At 43.7% G+C, this 26161-nt stretch overlaps 1 protein-coding gene across 2 annotated transcripts in view; it reads right to left on the bottom strand.

Annotated features, from left to right (window-relative positions):
* SVEP1 (sushi, von Willebrand factor type A, EGF and pentraxin domain containing 1) overlaps positions 1–26161 on the bottom strand; it is a 132599-nt gene that overhangs the window by 6701 nt on the left and 99737 nt on the right. For both annotated transcript variants that reach the window (XM_074569193.1, XM_074569194.1), the window contains 12 exons: positions 25026–25698; positions 20882–23661; positions 19017–19242; positions 17784–17939; positions 15938–16001; positions 15057–15230; positions 13904–14077; positions 11773–11946; positions 10122–10298; positions 9092–9262; positions 3692–3787; positions 766–861 (listed from right to left, as the gene is read on the bottom strand). In XM_074569193.1, the coding sequence (XP_074425294.1) occupies positions 766–861; positions 3692–3787; positions 9092–9262; positions 10122–10298; positions 11773–11946; positions 13904–14077; positions 15057–15230; positions 15938–16001; positions 17784–17939; positions 19017–19242; positions 20882–23661; positions 25026–25698 (4961 nt within the window). The remainder of the gene's footprint in view (positions 1–765; positions 862–3691; positions 3788–9091; positions 9263–10121; positions 10299–11772; positions 11947–13903; positions 14078–15056; positions 15231–15937; positions 16002–17783; positions 17940–19016; positions 19243–20881; positions 23662–25025; positions 25699–26161) is intronic.

The raw sequence follows: 26161 nt of genomic DNA, 5'->3' as shown, positions 1-26161 counted from the left end.
TAGTATCCCTAATTGCAAATCAGCCTCATCGGACACAAGCTGACTTGCCAGGACACAGGTCTGGAGCCTAGAATCACTCCCCTCACTACCCCTCACTATTTTGGTGTGCTACATGCCCTTCAGCCTCAGTTAGGTGCACGTAAGACATCTAGTAAAATGCAGCACACGTTAAATTTGTTCAGAGAACTTAGATGATACCTAATGTAAGGTACCCACATACCGTGTACATGGTACCTTACATGGGTACCACGTACCCATTAAACTCAACTATCCTTAAGCAAATCCTTGCTTTGCTCTGCCCTCTTGCCTAGCTCAGCGCACAGGCAGTAAGTGGGAGTCCCCCAAATCAGACAGCTATGTGGTGAAAAACCTCTGTAGTACCTGCAGCTTGTTTGTGAGTGTGATGGTGACCGTCATGTGCTGAAGATGAAACTGAAATTCTAACTCTTCTTGGAATGGACAGTCTAGTTTCATTCTTCTCTTTGGAAATCCTCTCTCCTCTGCCCTGCTTCTTCCAGACAGCACTTTTGTGAATGTTGTCTGTCCTTTCTGGGAGCAAACTTTTCTGAGGATTTTAAAGACTTACCAGGGACTAGTTTGAAAATAGCTTGCAGCTGCGGACAGCAAATCCTCCAGGAATATTGTTGCAGGCCTGAGTTTTCCTGTGAGAAGCTTAGTAGTTCTACAGAGTATTATTGAACGGTGCTAGGGATTGATAGTAGAGTTACAAAAAGTGAGAAAAAATACAGGTGAAAAGAGTTTTACCTGTATGGCAGCGCGATCCAGTCCATCCAAGGGGGCAGTCACACTGGTAGGGGGCCACACAGCGACCTCCATTGAGACACGGCAGAATGCATATTGCTAAGGAGAGAAGAGAACCAGTGAAAAGAATTACCTCCCATGTAAGCAAAGAATAAAATGTGCAAGAAAAGAACCTGTGTTTAATTAGAAACTCTACTTCCCCTTGAAGTGCTTGCATGCAGTATCATCAGAGTTGAGTATGATCTACCCACAAGGCATGAGCAGCAAATACGACTGGCATGGCAGCGAGAAATGAGAAGGAATGATGACAAACAAATGGACAGACTGGAGCAATTGCTAGAGTCCTCCAGATGCCTGTAGGCTCTGTGCTCACTGGAAATGAGCAGGGCTGTTTGTTTATTTCTCACGTGTAATACCCACAGACATGTCCCACTTCTGTGACAGAGGCTAACAAAATCAGTTCATGCTTTAATTACAAACAACTGGATTTTTTGTGAGTCCCACAAGGCAATGGCCAAATCAATTAATCTATGCACTGCCCATAGAAAAGCACTTGGTCTGGGGCAGTGAAAACATGCCAAGGCAGGTGATACCACAGGCTCCCCATGGAAAGACAGCTTTGATAGAAGGCATTTTGGGTGCAACAGGTTGACTGTGGCTGGAAGCTTTGGGGAAGAAAAAGCAGATACCAAGCCGCTGAAGGCCTCAGGACTGAGGCACCAATCAAGCTATACTGCTCCTGTGAGCAGACGACCTGCAAAATTGTCCAATGTGCACACTGGTCATGACTTAAGTACCTTCAAAAAAACTACCATCTCCACTACCCTAATGGAATGAAATATTCTGTGAACATGCTCTAATAAGAGCAAGAGTTGAGCTGGGTCTCAAATTTAGACCCTTGAGTGGCACTTCCAGCAGAGTTTTATACTGGGAAGGTGGATGGGGGTTGCAGAGGATTGATGCGGAAGTTCTTTCTCTTCTGCTGCACAGCAGAGGTCAAGCTGAGCAGGTGCAGTCAGGCTGGATATGAAAAGAACATTGAACTTCCACAGATCCCATGGGACTAACCCCTGTCACCAAGAATTACTTGTCTATATCATTTAACTAGTAGTGCTCTGCATGTCTTTTAGAGTGGCCAGGCCTCTCTCAAGAAGTTGAGTTTATCTTGTTATCTGTGAAATGTACTGTGAACCACAAGGTGACTGAACTCTGTCAGAGCTCTGTGGCCTCACCTGTGGCCTGATCCTGACAGATTGGTGCCCAATGCTAGCACTCAAAAATCCCTTTGACTTCCACAACAGGCCCTCAAGTCCGAAGACTAAACCTATCTTTTCTGTTCAAAGGTGCACCTTACTAGACAAGCAATGCTGCAAAACTGAGGTGGCACTAACCAATGGTGGGAATCCTTTTCTCCTTTCCTCACTACCGATGCCAAAGTAAAGAAAAAAAAAAAGAAAAAAGAGAGCTAGTGCCTGTATCTGCATGAAGTGTGATCTGGCTAGTCAGCTGCCTGTTCATTTTCCTCATACGGGAAAACAGGGTCTGAATTGGGATGACAGATCAAAAGGACTGGGGGCAGAAAATTTGTCCTCTGGTCCTGAAGAATGCATTAAATATTATTACTAATTGTAAGATAAGGAAATCAACTGTGGCATACCAAACGCAATTCTGCCAGGCACAGGCTCAGCCCTCTTCTGCTGAAACTGTGAAATGCACAGGGCTGAGTTTGTGTGTCTGGCTGTGATGGTAGTGACAGACACAGGGGCAGCAAAAGGGGGCTGTGTGAATGCACAACATAGCTGGAGTTTCTGTAAGCGCAGAAGGACAAAACTTGCCGAACTACTTCTCCTCGTTCTGTATCTACAACGAATTTGTGCCATGTGGAAATGACACTGCCACAGAGAAGACTCGAAAGCTGCGGAGGACCTCAGAGGACCATTTTAAGATGTGATACATCTACCTTGCAAAATGCATGAGCCACATTCCTTTCCATGAACTACAGGAGGAGGTGCCTATCTTTTTGTAGGTCTCCATGTATACTTGGAGCCAGGCACAGTGACAACACCTCAGCTTCAGGTGCTCTTGGACAGCTTTAAAAGATGTCCAGCTAAAGCTTTTAAGTCAGTGCCACACGGAGTACTAAATACAATAAGGGTACTTTCCTTTTCTGTCCACACAGACCCATGCCTAACTATGTGTACAGTAATAAGGCTTCTCGTGCAGCAGCTATGCCAGCATGAAAGGGTTAGCCCTCCCAAACTCCCTGTGCTAAGATCATAATGAAGAAAATGGGGAACATGGCATAAACTGCTATCTCCCATGTCACCCAGGGAATCTCTGACAGGCCCAAGAGTCAGATTTGTTTCTTTTCAATATGAACAGATCCAGTTCTCTAACTATTCAGAGATCAAGACCACAAAGAGCCAGCCCAGAATTTGTGGGCCACAGGCACACAGGTGAGGAAGGACAGCATGGAAAAGATGACACAGTTGTATTACTTGAACAGGAATTGATAAGGTTCATAATCACAGACTGATAAAAAAGGAAGCCGAGAAACAAACGCATCCATCAGCAGTACACTCACATCTCTTCTGTTCTAACCCCTGTTCTTTCCCCCATACTATTAGAAACAGACTTCAGAGAACTGAAGCAGGCTGTTTTTCAACCATAAGTGAAAGAACACCCACAAACAACATCACATCAATTAAAAAAGTGCTTGTTTTGGTTTGGAGATGTCAAGGCATGGTCATTTATCCAGAAACAAGCAATCAGTCGGTCCTTTGTGTTCTAGTTTGTCAAGCAGAATAAAGTAGTGATTTTTATGGTTTTGTCTCTTATGCTTTTAATTTTCCCACCTGGTTCACTGCAGTAAATTCACTTGTCTTACCTACAACAGCCTTAAAATTACATTTAGGGATGATATACATACGCTCTTCACAGAGACGACCCATCCAGCCATCTGGACATGAGCAGGCATTTGGTCGCTCACAGATGCCACCATTCTGACACGGAAACCGACACACAGCTGCAAACAATATGATGTTATGAAAAACCCAAGACAGCTAATTATAAGCTTAGCAATTCAGCATTTTGCACAGGTCTTTGCAGTTGTAAAGTTTAGAGTAGAACAAACAAATGTAGTGAGGTTCAGAAACATACCTTGACTTTGATTTCAAGGGCTACATTGTTTTCTGGCTCTGTGTGTCTGACTAGGTACTGTGAGCAAGAGCAAAGGAACTCTTAAGATGATCAATCACCTCTGTGCCTGGGAAGATCATGGAACAGATCCTTCTAGAAGCTATGCTAAGGCACATGGAGGACAGGGAGGTGATTTGAGACAGTCAGCATGGCTTAACCAAGGGTAAGTCCTGCCTGAGCAACCCAGTGGCTTTCTGTGATGGAGTGACTACATCAGTGGACAAGGAAAGAGCTACAGATGCCATCTATCTGGACTTCTCTAAAGCCTTTGATATGGTCCTGCACAACATCCTTCTGTCTAAATTGGAGAGATATGGATTTGATGGGTGGACTGTTCAGTGGATAAGGCATTGGTTGGATGGTCACATCCAAAAAAAACTCCACCCCAGACAAACATGTTACCTGCTCCCCCCCCTTCTAAATTAACTCTAAAATAAAATCAAGATTTCTTCTAACCTTGGTATGAAACACCAAGATAATGCCATGTGGCATAATATAGGGTTTGTTGAAAGTAAGATTAAACACTGTGGTAGAACAAGCAATTTTAATTGCACTATCATCCAGCATAATGAGGAGTGACCAACAAGGGTGCAGCAGTAGCACAGTGAAGTGTTTACCTGTGGAACCCAAAGTGTGATTATAAACTTCACTTAGCATTCATGCAGACTGGTGCTCCTTGGCTCACACACCGGTTAATAAGCACCTGATCATAAAAATGAGGAATTTGAAGCGGACTCTACCAGGCTAGCCCAACACGATGCCTGGACTGGACAGGCTTTGGACTTCATCATCATTTCTATGACATCGTATCGTATCTTGGCTAATACATCCAGGAAAACCAGGACTACTTTACAAAATCAGGTGGCAAGCTAAGTACAAACATGTTAGACTTAAAGATCATTGGAGGAAGTACAATCCTTGTCATGTTGGTGTACATACTATATATAGAAGATCAAAAATTGTGGCTTTGAGACGACACTACAGAACAAATAAGTAATCAGACTAACTTCTAATTAGTGGTAGTTATGAACAGAGGAAACTCGGTGTGAACTGCTAATTGCATCCTATCTTTAATTAGTTACTAGGTGAGCAAAATACAAGTTTAGGCTTTGAGTGTTTCAGATCTCGTTCAATGTTAGTATTAAATACAAACAGTGGTTTAGCACACTGAAACACCGTTCAGACCTGAGCTCCACTTTGGAAAGAATGCAACTCTTCCCCTGATAGAGCCAAACTTGAGTCACTCTTGCAGCTAAGCCACGCCAAGCTGCAAGCTCCAGCTTGGAGTCTGCTGAAATGAGGCCAAAACTTTTGCCATTTTATTTTTCAGTCTCAAGAGCCTTCCCTTCAAACGTCAGTTGATAATTAGAATGGGAAAAGACCTTAGGCCCTGGCAGGTTCACAGAAGTTGCAATATTTTAACAGGTATTTTGAACAATTTTTGTTGTGAAAATATCTGTGACTACACAGACAGCTTGTCTCTGGGTGTTGACTAAAGCAAAAAACTGTGCCAACTAGATTTCCTTTGTGCAATGAAAATTTATGAAAGTTGAATCAAAAACCATTTAAAGCTTTGCGTGATCCACGCCACATAAAACGATACCCCATGAACATACAATGGGATGGAGGGTAAAAAAACATATAAATGATATCCCATGTTAAATTCAAAGGCCATGAAAAATGGTCTCTGAAATCTGTTTTCTCTGTCTCTCTGATAATGGAGAAGATGTGGATATTTCATGAGTTACAGAAATCGCTTTGGATGGCAACTCCATCTTTCTAAGTAATCCAGGATCTCAGGCAGAGATAGGCTTTTCCTGGATTTCTGCCCAGGTCCTGGTTGTGAAACTGAATGAGTAAGTCAGTATCATCCCTAGGTGTGCGCTTGTTATACAACAATTTAGGCAGGCAGTGACTCTGTGTCTGTAGCTGTGGGGATTATTCTTCACTCAACAGACAAGACTAGAGAAAGGCTTAGAGCAGGAAATTAGGCTGGGATCTCATTCTCTTTTTTTGCTACTGTAAAAGCAAGCAGGGCAAATACAGTCCTGATGTGCTGGGGAGAGAATGGGCACAATTAACTGTGACTTCGGTTAGTGGTAGCACATCTCACATCCATGGTATCAACCTTAATCTTTGAGATCCCCTTGTAAATCCATGCCTGATAGTTATCTCCACAGGATACAAAAGCATTACACTGCTGCAAGACAAATATGGGTAAGAAGGGCAAAAAAATAATTTCTGGTATTTGTTCTCAGCTTTGCCAAAAAGCTTTCCTGTGGTTGCAAGTGAATAATTTCCTCCATGCCTCAGTTGCCCTCACATAATTCTCTTGTTTGCTGACAGGGTATGAACTGTTTGGTTGGTAGCTCCACACTGCCCACTCCCGATCAGCAAGATGCAGGCAGAAGCCAAACAGACAAGACAGATTTTAGAGCATTTCAGAGAGAAAAAAACCTGGAGTCAGACAAGCTGTGTGCATGTGTGCACACAGTCTGCGGAGTCCTGCAGGTGTTTACGATCGGCAGATCCAGGCTAATACTTCTCACCCCTGAAACTCAGATCAGAATCTGGCCTGCAACCTCTAACCAGCACTGATTCAGGCAAGTGCAGCTGTGGTGAGAGCTCTCCCAAAGCAGCTAACGAAGTCTGCTTTTTAATTATAATATTTACGTTAACTAACCTGTTCAACCGGGCAAGAACGTTTCAAGCAGGCTTAGGACACATTAATAATCAACTCACAGAGCCAAAAACAAGAAATGCAGTATGAATCATTACTAAGAGTGCTTTCATGTCGCTTCTGATGTAGACCACAAAGGCTTGCGTCCTGTAGGCCTTTTGTTAGGCAAATCCCTCAAATGAATTATAAAGCAGTTTTGAAAGATTATTTTGACATGTGTCACAAAAACACAGGTCAGTCCTCTCAGAAACATCTTTTGTCCTTTTTAGTTCCCCTTTCAGGTGAAAAAAGGGGTGGAAATTGTTATTGCTCTCCCTTAACACACCAAAAGGCAGGCTATTCAGCTTTGTTTTCCTGCAACTACACTCTGATCATCTGTCCACCTCATCAGTTTGTTTTTTGAAATAATTTTTCCTAATGCTTATTTCTCTGGTCAGTCCCAGTAGACTCCATAGTGTTGCAAACAGGATACACGTTTGACAATGCTTTGCAGATCAGCCCTTCCAGGTTGCTAGTAACCAGTGGCAAGACCCTCTCTTAGCAGAAAATTACAGCCCTTGGCATAAAGTGGGGTTCTGTGTAACTAATAAATAAGAATAAAAAGTAAAGCTAGTGATGTTAAAGGGGCAGCTGAAGAATCTGAAGTGTTATAATCCGAAGAGATAATAGCCAAATAATTTTGCTAATGAACTCTAGCTTAGGTAGAGTAGCTATTATGCAGAAATGCCTAGAATTCTGCAGCCAACACGGTTTAGAAAGAAATGACGAGATACTTGTCAAACTTTTCAGAAAGGGCTTGGTGCTTTGGGAGTGTAAATTTCTAACAGGACTTTTGGATACCCCTTGACATCTGAACAAACTCAGGTGCTTTCACTGTAAAACTCTGCTTGTCTACTTGAGAGGTGATTATTCATGGCAACTGCAAGCCATGGTCACATAACTGGGAGAAACGCATTTTTCAGGAGCAGCTTTTCTATTCCTGAAACGTTCAGGAGTTAAAAGCCCACTTCTTTGGCTCTGGGTCTCCTCAAAATGATCTACTGATCCATGTTTTTATGTGCAATTACAACTACCAGATACATAATTTTAACAGAGTGCCTGCTCTCATAGAGCGGGGCAACTCAGCTTCTCTAGGTCTTAAAATTCATAATATTTTGCTATCAAAATTTATATAAAAAAATTATGAGTGGGCCCTGATTAGTCAGGCTTAGCACAGCATGGAATTCTCCATCTCCAAAGGGCTTCTGACCTAAACAGAAAATAGCCAAGGAGCAAGGAAGTATTGTTGCTTCTATTTTCAACACAGGGAGCTGAAACTTGCGGGAGGAGAGGCAGACCTAACAACTTTGATGATGGCTCTAACATTCCCAGATGAGTGTTCTGGCACCTCCCCTCTTCTGTGGGAATTCTTGAACCTAGGGAACGGAGCTGCTTGCAACTGGCCACTAATATGCCCTAAGCTTTTTCACTTTTACTACATTTCTAAAACAAAATACCTAAGCCTGTTTGTAGTATGGTTGCTGTTACACCAACTGAGATAAGGCTTCAGAATGCAGCTAACTCACTTCTCTACAGCTACCCAGCAGCAGGCGGCTGGTCAAGCTTCTGATATGGAAATGGCAGATGGCAAGGTCTCTTCCATCAAAGCCCTGTGACCCCGGAATCCTTTTGCTACGCCTCATCCTTGGTTTTTACTATATGAAGATCCTTGTATCTGTTTTTATCTGTTTAGTTTATAATCTCTGTTTTGTGTTGGTTTCCCCCATTTTCTGTTCAAAACTTTTTATTTATTTGAATCTTCTGTATAGAGGAATTAATTCTGTAATATAAACAAGTGAATTTTTTAGCTCAACAAACCAAAAAGTGCCATTTTGCTGCTGGTATGCCAAGGGTCAAAAGGCTACATTTTCTCTTTGTTATTTTGTTAAAACCATGACTTTTCTGCAGTACTTAGTGTGTATTATTTAGTGAGCTGTATCAACCTATCCTTAAGAATTTTATTGCAAAATAATGTTCAGGAGCTGCCAAGCTCTAAACACAGTGAGAGACACTAGGCACTCACTGGATCACTTTTGTTTTCTGCTGTACTTGATCTTGGACTATGAACAACCGACTGGCAGTGAGTGTTTATGTGAAACAGCTCAGCATGTCAGAAAGATGACTGGTTCTGTCACTTTCTCACAAAAGATGTGAGGAGGGAAGATCTTAGGTGTGGGATACAACGTTGTAGCAAACAGAACAGTAAGATTAGGAAGGACTAAAGAGAAAAATTGTGGAAGTCCTCTCTTTCACTTGGAAAGAAAGCAATACCCTGCTCTTTACATGCCCTGGGTGAAACTGTGACTGCACTGAAACTAGCAAAAATTTCATTTTCATTTTTATTGCAGCCAGGATGACACCTCCGTGCTTATGGCAAGTTAAGATGTGCTTCTGTTCATAAAAAAGACTTACCTTTGCAGGTAGGTGGTGTTGTCCATGTTCCATTTTCTAAGCAAATGCTCCGCAGGGGCCCCTCCAGCATGTACCCACTGTAGCACGAATAGGTGATCATGTCTCCATACTGATAGAAGCTACCACGAATCAGAGCATTCTCAATGTGAGCTGGGGGGCCGCAAGATATCTCTAAACAAAAGAAATCACCCGGAGGCTGGTGAGCTGCAATGCCTACAGGATACAGTTTCTAACCCTGGACGGCACTGCACAAAAGGACCTGCGAGGTGCCAGAGAGACACCTCTGATGGGAAATCAATAAGCAGGACTTCTTCATGGTGCAGACACTCACAAGGAGAACCAGTGAGCAGGCAGATGGCCAGGAACAGCAGTTTTAGGTAACGCAACAATGGCTATATCCACCATATAGATCAGAAACTTTCAGATGGTCCCAGCCTATACTGACTTTGTAGAGTGAGGTGATGTCGCTGTCTGACAGCAACAATATTCCTTGCCAGAAGCCAAACAGCTTTCAGATATGCCTGCAAAAGGACACTATGCATTCTATCAATGTCAATAAACACAGTAAGAGGCAGCACCTCTCCCTACAACTCTCATCACCCATAATCTCACAGGATCATTCCTGGGATATTTAGGGTATCCAACAAACAATCAAAGCTCAGTGCTTTCAAAAGGTAAATTGAGAATAAAATTACAGTAGGGTATAGTCGATAGAAGAATGAATGCTCTTGGGGCATCAACCCACACAGATATATTCTGGATCCTTTTAAAGAAACAACTCTGTTAGAAAGAAAGAAGAAATAGCTCTTCTGTAGAGCTTCTTAGGTTGCCTTTATGTGCCTGAATCTCTTGGAGCGACCCACCTCTCCAAATGGCAATAGTAGACAAAAGCTCTCTTCTAGAATAACTGCACCTAGGTGGAGCACTGTGTTGACATGTCTGTGCCGTCATGATCCTGTGTGACACAGCTGTGATCATCAGCCCTCTAGAAAGTACTAAGCCCCTGTGGAACTGGACCTTGTGTACTTACTTTCACACTTAGCTGTTGCTGGAGTCCAGGTCTCATCAGCCTTACAGGTGATCACAGACTGCCCTTTCAGCTGGTAGCCCTCCCTGCACCTGATGGATACGTTCTGACCAACATAAAAATCCACTTCGGACAGAAGGGCATTCTCTGGGATTACGAAAGGCACAGGACAAGGGTTTGCTGTTTAAAGAAATAGTGTGAGGGAAAAAGGATGGAAGAAGAGAATACTTTAGAGTAGTTTCTGCAAATTTCAAAATCAAGTAATAACAAAAGCAATAGAAATGGATGCTGCACACAACTCCAATGTGTAATTTGATGTAAAGTTATGAGATTTGGGTCATAAAATAATAATAAAAGGTTGGATTCTCTGCTGTCACATGGCTTGCTACCATACTCTACCATACTACCATACCATACATGCCAGTAGAAGATATACTAAGGATTTAAGTGGCAAATATCCTACTTGTTACTATCAAACCATTCTCTCTTGTCCTTCCTGTTTACTATAACCTTACTATAAAAAAGAGCCAGACCTATCCTACTTCTTTTTCTGAGGGGCTGGACCAATAAAGAGCAGCAAAAATCCATGTGTTTGAGTAAAGACTTCATTAGAGTTTAGAATTTCTCTGATAATCTTATTTATTGCTGGCTGTAAGCTTGTTGAGCTATTTTTGCATGCTTTATTGATGTCATCATGAATGTGGAAAAGGTTGGACTCTATATACAGCAGAGACTGATGCCAGTTTCCTGAAACTAAAATCCTATGAGTCCTTTGTAATACAAAAATTAAATGTCCCAGTTAACCACCCTAAGATACAGTAGATCTTAAAATTAGCTACAGACACATACAGCAACAGGGAAGGCTATATAGGGGGTGCATGCACAGCACACGTGCATAAGGTGCTATTTCACAGAATAATTTATACATCCATTAAGTCCAACCTCCTTCTCAAAGCAGGGCCAACTATAGGTCAGAGGTTGCTCTGGGACTTGACCAACTGAAATTTGAGTATCTCCAAGATGGAGATTTCATGTCCTCTCTGGGTCCTTGTTCCTTCATTTGCCTGCTATGATGGTGAAAAGTTTCTTCAAATACTGAATTGGAATTTCATTTCTTGCAACTTGTGTCCATGCCTCTCATCCTACCACTGTGCACGTCTGAGAAGAGTCTGGCTCTTTTTTCTTTACACACTCCCAATAGTCAATTGTAGACAACAATAACATCCCCCTTTTGCCTTCTCCTCCAAACTTTCCTCTCACCTGATTTCTCACATATCAAGTGCTTGACTATAACTGACTCCATTTTATGTCAGCTTTCCAACTAGAAGGAGCTACGCAGAACACAGCTTGGTCTTTTACTGTCACAAAAATCCACTCAGACAAGTTAATGCTTTAACATGTCTCAGTAACTGCTCCCTTTGTTCCTCTGTAAAAATGGGATACACGCCAACAAATCTCCCAACGTAGATCAAACCAATTTTTTAAACTACAGGTGACAAATTCTGCTTATGGTCACTCCAGAAGAAAATTACAGTACATTTCCACAAAGATCTGCAGAAGTTGCTCTCATTTACTGTCAATTTAAATGAAGAGCAGCCTAGCCTTTAGTGCTTACAAACTGAGATCACATTTTCATTACAAAGCAAACACACACGTTTACAGAGAGGCAAGGGATTACTCCATCTTCCATCTCTTGTGCACTCTGCCGCAGGTTCCCCTTCCAAGCTGTATCCCCTCTCACAGAAATATGCTATTGTACTGCCAACTGTATTGTTTTCATAAATCGCCTTCCCATTGAGCAGGGAAACTGGAACTTTGCATCTGGTCTCTGCAAAGGAAGAGCTCTCATTAATTCAGCTTGATATTAGACCTGGACTTCCAACAATTCCTGAATTACTCACACAATACGTTTAAAGTAGCAGCCACAGACTAATAAATCATGAACAGCATTGAGGGAGAGTTCAGTAGCCCTGGGAAGGAAATGTAGCCAAGCTAGGGAAGGAGCTCCTCCCAGTGATGGATAAAAGCCACAGCCACATGTTTTTCAGGTCAGCAAAATGTGGCAGTGCTGGGAAGGAGAGGACACATTCGTGACTTCATACAGGGGTCAGTGGGGCAGAACATGGAAATGGTTCTTTCTTGCCGCTGACAGATATCCAGAAACTTGCAGCACTTTGTGCCTTCCTTTTCACCTGATAAGAAATACCAGATGAGATGCGGGGTGGCTTTGGTGCAAGATGTTGACACTTATATTAGTAATTGCCCCCTGCAAGATTCTCAGCTGTGTTTCTGAAGCCAGCAGGCAGTCAGTCCAAGTTCGGTTACCACTGCTACACAAGAGACTGTGTTCTGTGTTCCATTTTCCATTTGATTTTCCTAGGTGGTCTCTGTTATGGGTGACTGAAGAATAAAGCTGTGAGACAGACACAAGGCCATCAGGCAAGAGACAGAGAGGAGCTGGTGAAGTGGCTCTGCTCAACCTTGTTCAAGGTCTTCTTGACATCTGTTTGGCACTGCTAGTGTGTGACTTTTCTTAGGTGCCTGGCTAGGTACTAGGGACCTCCTTCTTGATGTGGATGTCCCCTATCAACTTTCCAGGTTGCTACTGTAAGGTCTGCAAAGCATTAGGGCACCGTAGTGCACAGTGATCTGTGCACTGTGTGGGTGCCTAACACTACATCTTATGGTCCCTAGCCCTTATGCAGTTTTTATGGCTCTGGTGACAGGAACCTAATATCTGCCTTGAGAGGAAGATCATTATCTGTCTTACTTTGGTGAAGCTGCCACAGCATACTGGTTCTCTCTGTGTGCAGTTGGCGGTGGAGACATCAACATATCAACTCCATGTAAGAATGCCAGGAGTAGCTATGAAAAGCAAGCAGGATGCTGGGTCTGGAGTATAGCTTGGGAGACCTGAGGTATATGCAGCAGGGACAAGAACAGCCTGAAAGGGAGTGCGACAGGAGGAAATGAAGCAGTGTGTTTCTGAGAGGAAAGGAAAAGTGTGAAGCCCAGACTTTGTATTTTCATGGCAAAGAGGCCAGGAATGGAGAACACTCATACTTAAAAGTTAATGATACTGCAATTTAGTAAGCTTCTATATGCATTACATTTTGAACAATCATCCAACAATACTGGCTGTCTCTTCAAACTTGGCATCTTAAGTTTTTGTTCTCTTTTTGTGTTGACAGCCTTGTTTCCACCCACTACTGCCCTCTCCATATGACACAGACAGTTCTTGCTCAGATCTCACTCTGCTTTGTGGCATAAACAACAGGACCTACTGAGGGAGCACCTGAAAGCAGTGATTTGCAAAATAGTACACATCATGCATTTGTGGTGTTTTTTCACGTGAGGAGTCTGGAGGTTAAAGGCTGAGTTGTTGAGACTGTTCTTTGGACTCGGGCCCAAAGTTCAGAAAAAGAATATCAACTTAATAATTGACTACAGAAGGCCACTGGGAGAAAAGTCAGTTGTCCTCGCAATCAATCACCATTTGTTAGGGGTTTGATTTTCTGAGATGGCAAGTAACCTCATGTCTCATCAAGCTTGTTAAACTGCAGATTAAAACCTTAAGAAAAATGATGCCTAAGCTCTTTTTGGCTCGGTAACAGGCAGTGCTCCTTGTGACACATTTCATTTTTCAGGCACCATTTTTAATGCATATTGCAGAATCGTTTCCTGAAAGCAGCTCAATCCCTGGATCCTAAGATATGCATGCATAAGGAAGGAGCTATTGCTTATCTCAGATCAGAATGTGCCATGCCATGAAACCAAAGAGTTACCTTCACACAATGGCAAGGGTTTACTCCAGCTCCCGTTGGCCAGACATGTGATATTCTGGGGCCCAACAAGATGGTATCCAGAGTTGCACACAAAGGTCACGTTACTTCTGTATGTGCTTCCTGTAGAAATGGCCTCTGCTTTTTCAATTGAGGGATGCAGTCCACAAGTAATTCCTAGGAGAGAAGAAAACTTTTTGGTTTTATACAGACAACGAAGGCCATTCTATCTGTTACACACTGTCAGACACCTCTGTTCACACGCTGAATTAATGGAAAGATGGGAAGAAAGAAGCTGGGGAGTATTATATGGAGAATGGTTATACAATGCCTGGCCTATCCTCTCTCCTGGGGTTAAGGCTGCAGACACCTGAAAGAGAATGTGCCCAAGTGTATCTGATGGTGTTGCAGGCTACTAGGTGTGTTCAATCAAACAGAGTGATCCAGAATATTTCTTCTGAGCAGGCCAGAGGCTGTATTTGCAGTCTCCTGTGCTCCCTGTAGAGTGGAAGGTGATCTCAAGATATCCTCCAGAAAAATGACAGTAGTTAAGAAGGATCTTGCCCCTGGCATATTGGTCAAAGGTGAGAGGGAAGAATGCAAGGGGTGGGACTATGACATCACCATGAGAAGATGGGAAAGGATTTATTGGTAACGACTATAAAATCTTGGCATTTTATTTATAAGCCATATGAAATAAGTCATAAATCCTTTCCATACTCGCACATTTAATCATCCTTCTGCTGCACAGAGAGCCAAGATTTGATCCTAGGGAGCAGAATCTTGATTTCTAGATATATAGAATGGCCAGGATATATTAGCCTTGGCATGGCAGAGAAAAACCACGCAGCACATGATGTCCAAGGCTCTGCACACCACAATGCAAGGCACATCAAATACAGCAGGCCATGCTCCTCCCCTGCTGACCTGAGCACAATGCTACACTTGTGCCATTTTAATGTGCCAAAAGGAGCTCCCTTCAGATCAGAGAGGAACTGCCAAGGAGAACTCCTCTGCTGGCTTTTCCTCTGGCTTCTTCTCTTACAGCCCTCCAGCTGGAGGGGGAAAATGGGAGGAAGCCAATAAAAACACTCACTCAGTTTGTTCCCCTACTCTCTTGGAAAACTGCCACCATGTTGTTCCACTTGCTACTTACGCGTGCATGAAGGGGTGGAGGGGCTCCACTTTTTGTCAACGTGGCAAATCCTTCGGCTTGGTCCCTGTAGCTCAAAGCCAGGGTCACAGCTGTAAAAAACCTCACTGCCAAACAGGAACCCCTCTCCTTGAACAGATCCATCTTCTATCATGTCCGGGGGTCCACATGATACTCCTGTAGCATAAAGAATATGTTCCAATCAGACATAAAGCACATGGCCTGTCCTGTTCATAGCTCCCATACAAGTTTTACTCTGAGAAACAGGGAAAGAACACAGCATTTATCTGGGTATTCACAGATATTTGCCCCAGAGTAGCAGAAGAGTATCATGCTTGGTGCTTCCAGTTCCTGCTGAAAGACAAAATCTATTGTGGCTGTGCTGGCAGGAAGCCTCGGGAAATTCTGCTGTTGCCACTGACAGCCAACAGCTGAAGTCCACGTATTTGTGTAGACAACTCCTATTTCGTCACTGCAGTTAGTGTGCATCAGACATCTCACAGAAGTGAAGTACCTTTGAATGAGCATCTGTAGAGTTACATCTGAGGATGCTGAGTATCCTGGCAACTAATGTTTTCAGAGGTCCTCAGTAACCCCAGAAATCATGACCTCAAGTATCAAAACTATTTAAACTTGGAAACTGTCTGCACAGCTTTCTTAGGGATACCACAGCAAGGCAGAAAGGTGTAGTGATTTCCTTCACACTATTACCTGCACACACCAACAATTCTGCAACTCTTCCAGAGTTTTATCAGTGGTACTTACCAAAAATTTTTAGAAAAATGCGGACAGTATGAATTATAAAGCAAAATGAACATTAGTGTTTTCTACTGTGTAAAATCAACCTTAACCAACATTAGGTGATAAACTCTGGTGGAACGTACTTCTGCACACCGGCACTGAGCCACTCCAAAGCTTGTCTTCTTGGCAAGTGCGTTCTGCATTACCCTGTGAAGCAAAAGAAAATGCTCAAAGAACAACTTCACTTAGTCAGCTCTTTTCTCCCATCAACTCTAATATCCAGTAAGGCCAGGATGTTTCCCCTCCATGTGCAACCCATGTAAATAGACAATTAAAAGCCACAGCCCAAGTCTACTAGTAGAGTTTAGGGTAGAACTCCCTCCTGCAAAGTGATGGGTATTGTTTATAAACCAACAGTTTGTGGGGCCAGTTAGTGAGTTCTCCTGTCCTTCTCCCTGGAGTATCATCTTTCTTGTCAGTTTTACCACTCTTGTTCCCAGGAATGTGTTTTGATGACAATTTTTCTCCTTCCAGGACTGACTTAAAGGAAATTTAACTCACATTTTTTTCAACAACAGTACAAGCTTGTGTTTTATAAATTTGACCGCATCCCAAAGACTCATTCTTTAAATATGCTTTCTTACATATGGGCTTTACAGCCGGTCTAATAGCCCAGGATTTATTTCTTATTTTATTTCAAGACATGCAGAACAACATCTAAATTTGTCTCTTGAAGTAATGTACTTCCATTACAAAGCAAACCCACTAACAAGGGAAGCTGTTTGACATGAGTGTTGTATGGCATCACATCCAACAGATTCTGCTTCCCAAAGGAAAAAAAAGCAGGACTTCTCTTCAACAGCAGGGAGACAGACCGACACTAGATGGCGAAGCTGGAATACAAAGCTTGGAAGGACTTTTTACTGCATGAAAGCACTGGCTTATTACCTCCAAAAATTACTTGAAACAGCAATTCTACCTGTCTAAATACCAACACACCCCTTCATCCCCAGTGATATTACATATGTGGCAACATAATGCAAATTAAATTTATTGTTACTTAAGCATTCTCTAAACTCTCCTTATTTTTACAGAGTGACTGAGTGAATTCACTCCTGACTGGCTGAATTCACATGCATGAAGTTCTTAACTTATTATTGGTGTTAGGACAGTACAAAGGAAGCACAATACTGCGTTTTGCTTGGTACTCACACAACACTGCGTTAAGACCCAGCCTCTGTCCTGGAGACACCTCACCACCCCATACCTCTGGACATGACTGTGTCCTACTCTGCCATCACCTGGGGATGATTGAGGCCATGCTGTGCCACAGCAACATACTTTCATTTCCGAATTCATTGCAGCTTTTGAAAACACACCCGAGGCAGCTCTGAATTGGCTAGCCTGGGTCCTGATAACTGGACAGCAGTGCTGCTCCAGAGCGCAGGGGGGATAAGAGCCCAATACTCATAATAAAAACAATGGACAGGAAAGAGCTTTGTTCCCTTATCCATCAGGGAATAAAGGTGCCATTGAACAAATTGGAATCTCTTTGCCTTACTAAACCAAGAAATAGCACTTTCATACCATCTAGCGATGTCATAGAACTGAGGGCAGTGGAGTCTATCACGAGTTTTGAGTCTGAGCTTTGAGTTTGAAAGACACTGAAACCCTATATTTGCAGAGGATGGAAACAACCTTCAGTCAAAAAAACCAAACAACAACACTGAAAGGTAACTGCTGAACATGTATCCCTAACAGCATGCTTATATTTGCTTCAATTATACCCTGAAGTCATTCAAGGACTATCCCAGACATACCAGGAGCATTCTACAGACAATAATAACAACAGCAACAAATGCCCAACTTCTGTGGCAGTTAAGGAAATACATCAATATGGCCCAGACATAACACATTCTCACAGTCATCACTTAACAACTGAAAATGACAACTTAAGGTTTAGAGTGCCAGAGATTTGAGCTTGCTTACTTGTAATTCATAGCCAGAATCACATTTGTAAAGAACCACGTCTTTGTAATTGTATTTAGTGCCAACCACAAATCCATGCTCTGGAGACTCTGGGGTCCCACAGGAGACAGGAATGCAGATGTCATCAGAAAACGGTGGCACCCACATGCCACTCTCCTGAAAAATAAATGTAATTAAAAGTGTGAAGTCACCACTTTATATGCTTAATTCATATGTAAATGAAAAAGTTAGTAAAATCATAGTAGAAGCATCCAACGGCTGTGGGTGTACAGATGTGCTTAATGTAATATTATCTGTGCAATCTTTAATAAAAATCTTAAGTAACACTTTTAAAATGTCAACTGTAGCTCAGCTTTGGCAGCAATGTTCAGCTTAGACTTACAAGACAGAACGAACAAAAAGTAAATGGGGAAATACAAGCTTGAAAAAGCCAGTTCGCTTGTACAAGGTCACCTAATAGCTCAGGGAACACACCAGGAGAACGAAAACTACAGCTGCCTGATTCCATGTTCTGTATTTCTCTCCTGGCTGAATGTCTAACACCATGACTAAGTGCTTCAGCTGCCTTCCCAGACTCTCTACGGGAAGTCTGGTACCTGAAGTGACGCTCATCAAACACATCTACTCCTACCTCCATAGATCTTTGAAGCAGCAAAATAGGGGGAAAACCTTTCCTTATGGAGTGCTGATTCTACAAAAACACACGTGCTCAGCTTTTCTCATATGAGCAGACTTTAAAGACTCTATTTACAAGCTTAAATCAAGGTTGTCCACAGCTAACGCGACAAGAGCTTACTAGCAGAACTGATGAGGATGTTTGCTTTTCAACAAACAGAGGATTCACATTTCTACAGCTGCACAGTGGATTACAATCTGTGCTGCCTGTTATTCTGGAGAAAAAGAGCTCTGCACACAGCCCTCAAAATACATTAGAAATCTTGGACATAATTTTTTTAAAATATCAGACATAATTTATTCCCTGAAATGTAATAAAAGGAATTAGCATTAGTTTTTGATGGAAGAAGAAATCGGTGATTTCTAGTTCTGAAAGTTTAGACATGGAAAACTAGTAATTGCTCTTACCAGGCAACAAGGAAGCCTATTATATTTTGCAGGACATGGTTTAAATTTTTCTGTTGTGTGCAATTAAGGGCCAAAAGCTAACAAGGGCATGAGGAGGACTCCTGAATTCAACAAAGCCAGCAAAATAAAACAGTGCAAATAATACTATACCTTGCACGTAGATATGCTTGGCCCCACCAGACTATAGCCTTCTACACATGACAAAGTGATGTTTGTGTTCATAGTGAAGTTGTCCCCAAGTACGATTACATGGGTGATATTTCCTGGGAGGGGACACTTTCTAGGGCAACAGGAAATACTTTGAGGAGACCACTGTCCATCTTCCCGGCAAATGCATACATCCACCTCTGTCACCATTGTGTAGCCTTCCAGGCATCTGCAACACAGCATGAAGACCTGACCACACAGACACAGCTAGGGATGAGCTAACCCATAAATTACAAAGTCAGACAGCGATTTTTCAGCCTCAGTTGTTCACAAACACACTTTGGGATTTCTCTATTATTTCAGAATATTTTGGGTTGGAAGGGACCTTTAAAGGCCATCTAGTCCAACCCCCCTGCAGTAAACAGGGACATTTTTAACTAGATCAGATTGCCCAGAGCCTCATCAAGCCTGGCCTTGAATGTCTCCAGGGATGGGGCCTCCACCACCTCTCTGGGCAACCTGTGCCAGTGTCTCACCACCCTCACTGGAAAGAGCTTCTTCCTAATGTCTAATCTAAACCTACCCTGCTCTAGTTTAAAGCCATTGCCCCTTGTCCTGTCGCTACATGCCCTTGCAAACAGCCCCTCCCCAGCTTTCCTGTAGGCCCCCTTCAGGTACTGGAAGGGGCTCTAAGGTCTCCCCGGAGCCTTCTCTTCTCCAGGCTGAACACCCCCAACTCTCTCAGCCTTTCTTCATAGCAGAGATGCTCCTGCCCTGGAGCAAGCTGGACTTGCAAGAAGCAAGCCTGGACTAAGTTTATTCTGCTGCAAGAGCTGGAAGCTTCAGACTTCATCTCCAGCTGCTTCATGCTGCCGCAGCACCTCAATGGAAAGTGCGTGGGTGGCTTTAGTGCTTGGAGTGTACTGAATGCCTTATGCAGTTCCTGCACTGCCCCTCCCTTTGCAAGGAGGGCTTGCAAAGGGAGCACCAAGCAATACTAAAGATGATCTTGATTTCTTCCAAGAATAAACCAAGCTTTAGGCTGACCTCAGGCCATTTGCTTAGACATTGAAGGCTGATTCGTTCTGTTCCACGAGGTGCTTCACCAAGAGCAACTCAATTGGCTTGCACAAGTGGGTTCACTTGTAGAAAGGCAGACACAAGCACCGCCTCCACCTTGTTAAAGATGGATGGAAATGACTGATACTGTTAAATTCATCCACGTGCAATCTCCCAGTTCTTGTCCCATAGTATTATTATATGCTTTTACTACCAAAAATCACCACCCCTTCTGCCAAGGAATTCCTCCCCTTGGAGAAAGAGATCAGCAGTGTGCACACTTCAGGAAACTAACAAACCCCTCTTTCTCTCGTATCTGACAAAGGAGTAACTTTGCATCAGCAACACTTGCTGACAGTGTGGTGTTGCAGTACAGAAAATGGCATTAGAGAGATCGGCCCGTCTGTATTACGACAGGCACCTGAAGCAGGAGGAAGACTAAATGGGATGCCAAAAGGGGAGAAAAATTGCACACCCTGCCGACTGTTGCTGCCACCTGCTAAGAAAAGCTGAATGTCCAGACCAGTGTTTCAGAGGAGGAGAAGAGGAATGCAAAGGGGAATGGGAAATTAAAGGTGGTGGTGGAGGGCAGCCCAACAGGCTGAAATAACTTGCTGGCATTTCGACAGTGGTCCAATTAATACTTCATATGGGCCCCCCATGTGTGGGCTTCATCAATCTGAGCATGTGATAGGGCATAACTTTTCTTCTAGGTCTTTTAAAAACTTGCACTAACCTAGGGTGCATAAACCTTCCATTTTCATTCCTTCAGAGATTTTATGGAAACAGAATGGCAGCAGCATTCTTACCTGTACTGGACCTTGCTCCCATAGGTGTAAGTGTTCCCAAGAACCTCAGCATTTGGGACAGAAGGTGGTGGTCCACAGCTTAACAGCTCACAGCTTGGGTATGGTTCCTTCCAGACACCAGTCTCCACACAAGTCAGTTCTGGACTCCCCGACATGACAAAACCTGTCAAGCAGGTATAGATGATGGTGTTCTCATCTGCAGAGCTGCTCCCATTAATAAATGTGTTGGGGATGATGGGTGGAGAGCCACAGGAAATTTGCCCACAGCGAGGAAACCCAGAACTCCACTTGCCAGCTGCCTCACAGGTGACTTCAGAAGGCCCCAGCAGTTTGAAGCCCTCCAAACACTGAAACTGGGCACTTTTACCACAGCTGAAATCTGTACCAAGAACGACTCCATTCTGAATCTGTGGTGTAGGACACAGACAGGGTAGGCAAGATGGAAGGCTTCCACTCCAGGAGCCATTGGACAAACATTGCCGCAAAGGATTGCCATGCAGCTCATAACCAGGGAAGCATACGTACTGAGCAAATTCCCCATAGGTAAAGCCTGAGCCATTCAGATATCCATGGGAGATGTCTTCAGGAGGTCCACAAATGACTGGCTCACAGTGTGGAGCTTCTGAATCCCAGGTACCATCACTCTGACAGGTAAGTGTAGACACTCCTTGCAGGCTATATCCTTTGTTGCAGTGATAGTGCACTTCTTTCTTAAAGCCAAAATCTGAGCCACTAGTTCTCCCATTGGGAAGAGGCAGCGGCACAGGACAGGTCACCGGTTTGCAGATGGGAGCAATTCCACTCCAGCTTCCATTTGCAAGGCAGACTCTACTCCTGTCACCATCTAACAGGAAACCTTCATTGCAGCTGTACTCTGTACGGCTCTGGAATGTGTACTCCTCTCCAGTCACCTGACCATTTTCCAAAACTGGTGGTGGGCTGCAGGAAACAGGAATGCAAATTGGTTCACTGCCATCCCATTTCTGGTTCTCTTGGCATGTCCTCTCTGTGGGGCCATTTAACTGGTATCCAGGATCACACTCATAGTACACAACACTCCCATACGTGTAGTTTTCTCCTCTTATGTTCCCATTCATAAGCTGGGCAGGTAAGTTGCACGTTATTGCTTTGCAGTATGGAGCAGTGCTACTCCACTGCCGACTTGGCAAACATAGTCGTGTGTCAGAGCCAACAAGCGTGAACCCTGGTTTACAGGTGTACTGCACCGCGCTACCGAGTGTGTTCTCAGTGAAATGTAAAAAACCGTTCTCTGGGGGTGATAGCAAGGTGCACTCTATTGAAATGCAGGTGGGGGCAGTGCCGTTCCAAGCCCCGTCTTCTTGGCAAGCCAGAACAGGGTTTCCCAGCAGCTCGTAACCAGAATAGCATGTGTATAAAATGATAGTTCCAAATAAGAAAGTGGTGAGCTGCATTGCACTGTCCTCCTTCAAGGAACTTTTGAAGTGCTTCAAATTGTCAGCCAGTAACATATGCAAAAGAGAGGGACCCTCTGTAATACTCTCCTGGTCAGAACGTCTTTCCCCATGTCTCACCTGCACGTATTCCCCGAAGTCAATGTGAGGAGGTAGACCACAGTCTGTTGGGAGGCAGGTTGGTGTGGAGCTAGACCAGCCCGATTCTTCACAGGTCTGCATGGCAAGGCCAGACAGCTGGAAGCCTGGCACACAGCTGTAAATGACCATGGCCCCATAGCTATAATCTGCACCCTCCACAAAGCCATTCTCGATGGGCTGAGGGGGCTGGCAATTTATGGCTTTGCAGGAGGGAACCTCTGTACTCCACTCCCCCGTCTCTAAGCATCTCAGCGTTTCCTCCCCTTGGAGCTGGAAACCCCTGTCACAGGAATACCGAACAGTCTGCCCATAATGGAAGTTTGTGAATGAGTATTTGCCATTGAGGATCTTCTTGGGCCTTGGGCATTGAATAGGTTTGCAAGCTGGCCTTCCTCCAAGCCACTGGCCATCTTCTCCACAGAGGATAGTAGTGTTCCCCACCAGTTCAAAGCCTGGTTTACATGTATAGAGGGCTGTGCTAAGAAAGGTGAGGCCCTGCACATCAACAATGCCATTCTGAATTTCTTCTGGTTGGGGGCATTCCACAGGAATACATTCTGGCAAAGGCAAGCTCCATAAGCCATCAGCCTGACATCTGATGGTAGACTCACCCTTCAGTAAAAACCCATCCACGCAGATGTATTTCACAGTGCTACCAAAATGAAGGGATGAAGTCAGGGGGTCACCAAAAGGGATGTATGGAGGTGCAGGACACTGTACAACCTTGCAGAAGGGAAAAGAATCATTCCACTGTTGGGAGGGCAAGCATTTCAGTACAGAGGAGCCATGCAGAACATAACCCTCCTTGCAGGAGAACTGTACAACACCGACTTGGTAAGTCACTTCCTTCAAGACCAGCTGGTTTTCTGTCAAGGGTGGTTCTGGACATTTTGTTGGCACACACTTCGGGCTTTGCTTTTTGCTCCACTTCCCAGACTTCTGACATGTCCAAGAAACATCTCCAATCAGCTCATAGCCTTCATCACAGAAAAACTCAACTTTGGAGCCCGTATCAAAAGTTTCTCCCTTGGAGTAGCCATGCTGGATGGGTGGCGGTTTTCCACAGCTGAGGGGAACACAGTTAGGAGGTGATTCACTGTACCACTGCCGATTGGCTTGGCAGATAAACACTGAGCTCCCAACCAGCTGGTAGCCAGGCTCACACTGATAATTTGCCTGATTCTCAAAGAAGCGTCCAGTTGTTTCCTGCAAAACAGGTAAGAGGGAGACATATCTGAAATAAAAATGTGTGACTGGCACAATACGAGGCTGATTTAATTTCTTGTGTTCTCTTGGTCTAGCTTCTAGCTGAATCCCAGACAGCAATAAAGGCTGTCTGCAAAGAAATGAATGCAAATAACTGATACAGAATGTCTTGCCTCAAATGATGCAGTCTGCTGTCATGAAATCTGAGAACACCATCAAAAGCAAACAGAAAATTCAAGCCTTAAAAGGTAAATGCTAGAAAATATTTCCTCTGCTTTCCCCCTTCCTGATCCATGAGGCCAAAAAATGTGTAGACAGGAAGACAGAAAAGAAATGAGTCAGGAGAAGCTGCCATAAAATGGCCTATTGTTGTTATGATTCTTTAGCTTACAGGCGTATTCAAGGCTGGAGCCTTCAGATGTACTGCTACTAGGAGACATTTATTAGTGCCCCATATGCAGCTGCAGGGTCTTGAGCAGGCTGAGCTCTGACAGAGGTACTAAAAAATGTCTCTAACTGGAAGGAATATGTGGACGAGTTATCCTACTTAAGGAAGACAATACAGAGTGATATGTATTAATTAGAGAATGTATCTGTGTGGGAGTCTGAAGAGGAATTGTTGCTGGAAGCCCATGTAGGAACCGCGATGCAATCCCCTACCAATTTTTTAGCAAATGCAGATTCCCTGGTGGCTAGATTTAAGGAAGGAGGGGGGATGTTCAGAAGAAAAATGCTTTAAAAATTCAAAGCTGAATCTTTACAATAGTTTTTTTGATCCTCCTTACCACAATATTACCCTTGTGCATCAAAGCACAACACAGGTTAAGTAGTTCTTACAGGTTTGTGCTGCCACGAGGAGATTTTTAACTGCAGGCATTGTTGCAATGTAATTTCATAAGGAAAGGGAAGTTCTGACTTCATAAAAAAGTGTGCTTGCATCGAAAAGAGAGAAATTATCCCGAGGTGATTTACCTATTGCATATCAAGTTTTTTTTCATAGCAATGAAAAGACCAAGGCTTGTGAACGGGCAACAGTACTTTGAATGTCTCCAGATGGCTTTGGAAAACCACCCACGGACCAAACAAATGAAGAGTAAGACATCAAGGACATCAATTGATTGTCATATGGCATCTTGAGTCTCCTAAATGAAAACCCACTTTAAGATAGATAGTCCCATGGAAGTGTCCATGATGTGATTCTGCTGCAAATTCACCTGTTTTTCCCTTTGGTTATTACATTCAGTTATGTGCTTCCTCAATTTTAACAGGAGAGCAAAACAGAAGACAAAACCCCAACAGCAGAAATTGTGAAGACATATTCAATTTGCTATGGTATGAGGCAGATGAGAAAACTCATTCTGTACCTTAATAAAGCCATTCTCAAGCTGCGGTGGTTCTCCACAGGACACTGGGTGGCATGTGGGTAAACTGCCACTCCAGTTGCCAGTGGCCTCACAGGTCCGCTTCTTCTCTCCCTTGATGTAGAACCCCTTGTTGCAGCTGTAAGCCACCACTGCTCCGAAGCTGTAGTTGGCCCCGCTGGCATAGCCATTGCTAATGTGGGGAGGCTCTCCGCAGCGAACAGGGATGCACTGGATGCTCAAAGGAGAAGGATTCCACTGTCCCCCTCGAAGGCACTCAATCTTGGCTGACGTGTTCAGAACAAAACCTTCCATGCACTTGAAACTCACGATGGAGCCAGCTACAAACCTGGCTTTACTAACGGACTCCAGGATACTGTATGAGACAGTGGATGGCTTTTCACAGAAATCAGCTATGCAGTGGGGCATCTCCCTGCCCTCTGGAGGCACCCACTTCCCTTCTGCATTACAAAGCAGCTGAGAGTTATCAGCCAGGCTGTAGCCATCTGAGCAGAAGTAATAAGCTATATCACCAAAGAGGCGGTGGCCACTCTCTGGTGATGCATTTTCCACATGGGGTGGTTCATCACAGGATACTGCCAGGCACTGCTGGTGGCTCACACTCCACTCGCCGCTGGCTAAGCACTCTATGGCTGCAGGACCAACTAAAGTGTAACTGTGGATAAGGAAACCACACAAGAAGTCAAAAAGACAAGCATTGTCAAATGCTACCTATAGTTTCCTGAAGCCCTTGCAGTACAAGCTTGCTTGCTAGCACCCAGGAAGAACAGGATCCTTTACAAAAGCTATGATCAACTTCAAAAGGAAAATCTTAAAGCCTACATGTCCACAGGTGAGGTATCACAATGAGGGATATCCTAGCACACCCTGAGTACGTTGCTTCTCTCTCATCTGTCCATCTGACAACCATTCCTGAACTTCCATTTTGGTTGAAACTACTACAACAAATCTAGTATTGTGCTGCGACAGTCCATACAATCTTCAAAGAAACTATCCGACCAAGAAATTCTTCTCCTTTAGCAGAACTGAATGGAGAAGAAAGAGATGAAAAGCCCATAAAGGCCTTTTAGTTCCCGTATCAGTCCTATCAATCTCTTTTCACACTTGCAAGCAATGAG

Source organism: Larus michahellis, chromosome Z (genome assembly GCF_964199755.1).
Source record: "Larus michahellis chromosome Z, bLarMic1.1, whole genome shotgun sequence".
Lineage (NCBI taxonomy): Eukaryota > Metazoa > Chordata > Aves > Charadriiformes > Laridae > Larus > Larus michahellis.
Note: the sequence above shows the minus strand (reverse complement) of the source record. Positions and strands in the feature narration are given on the sequence as shown.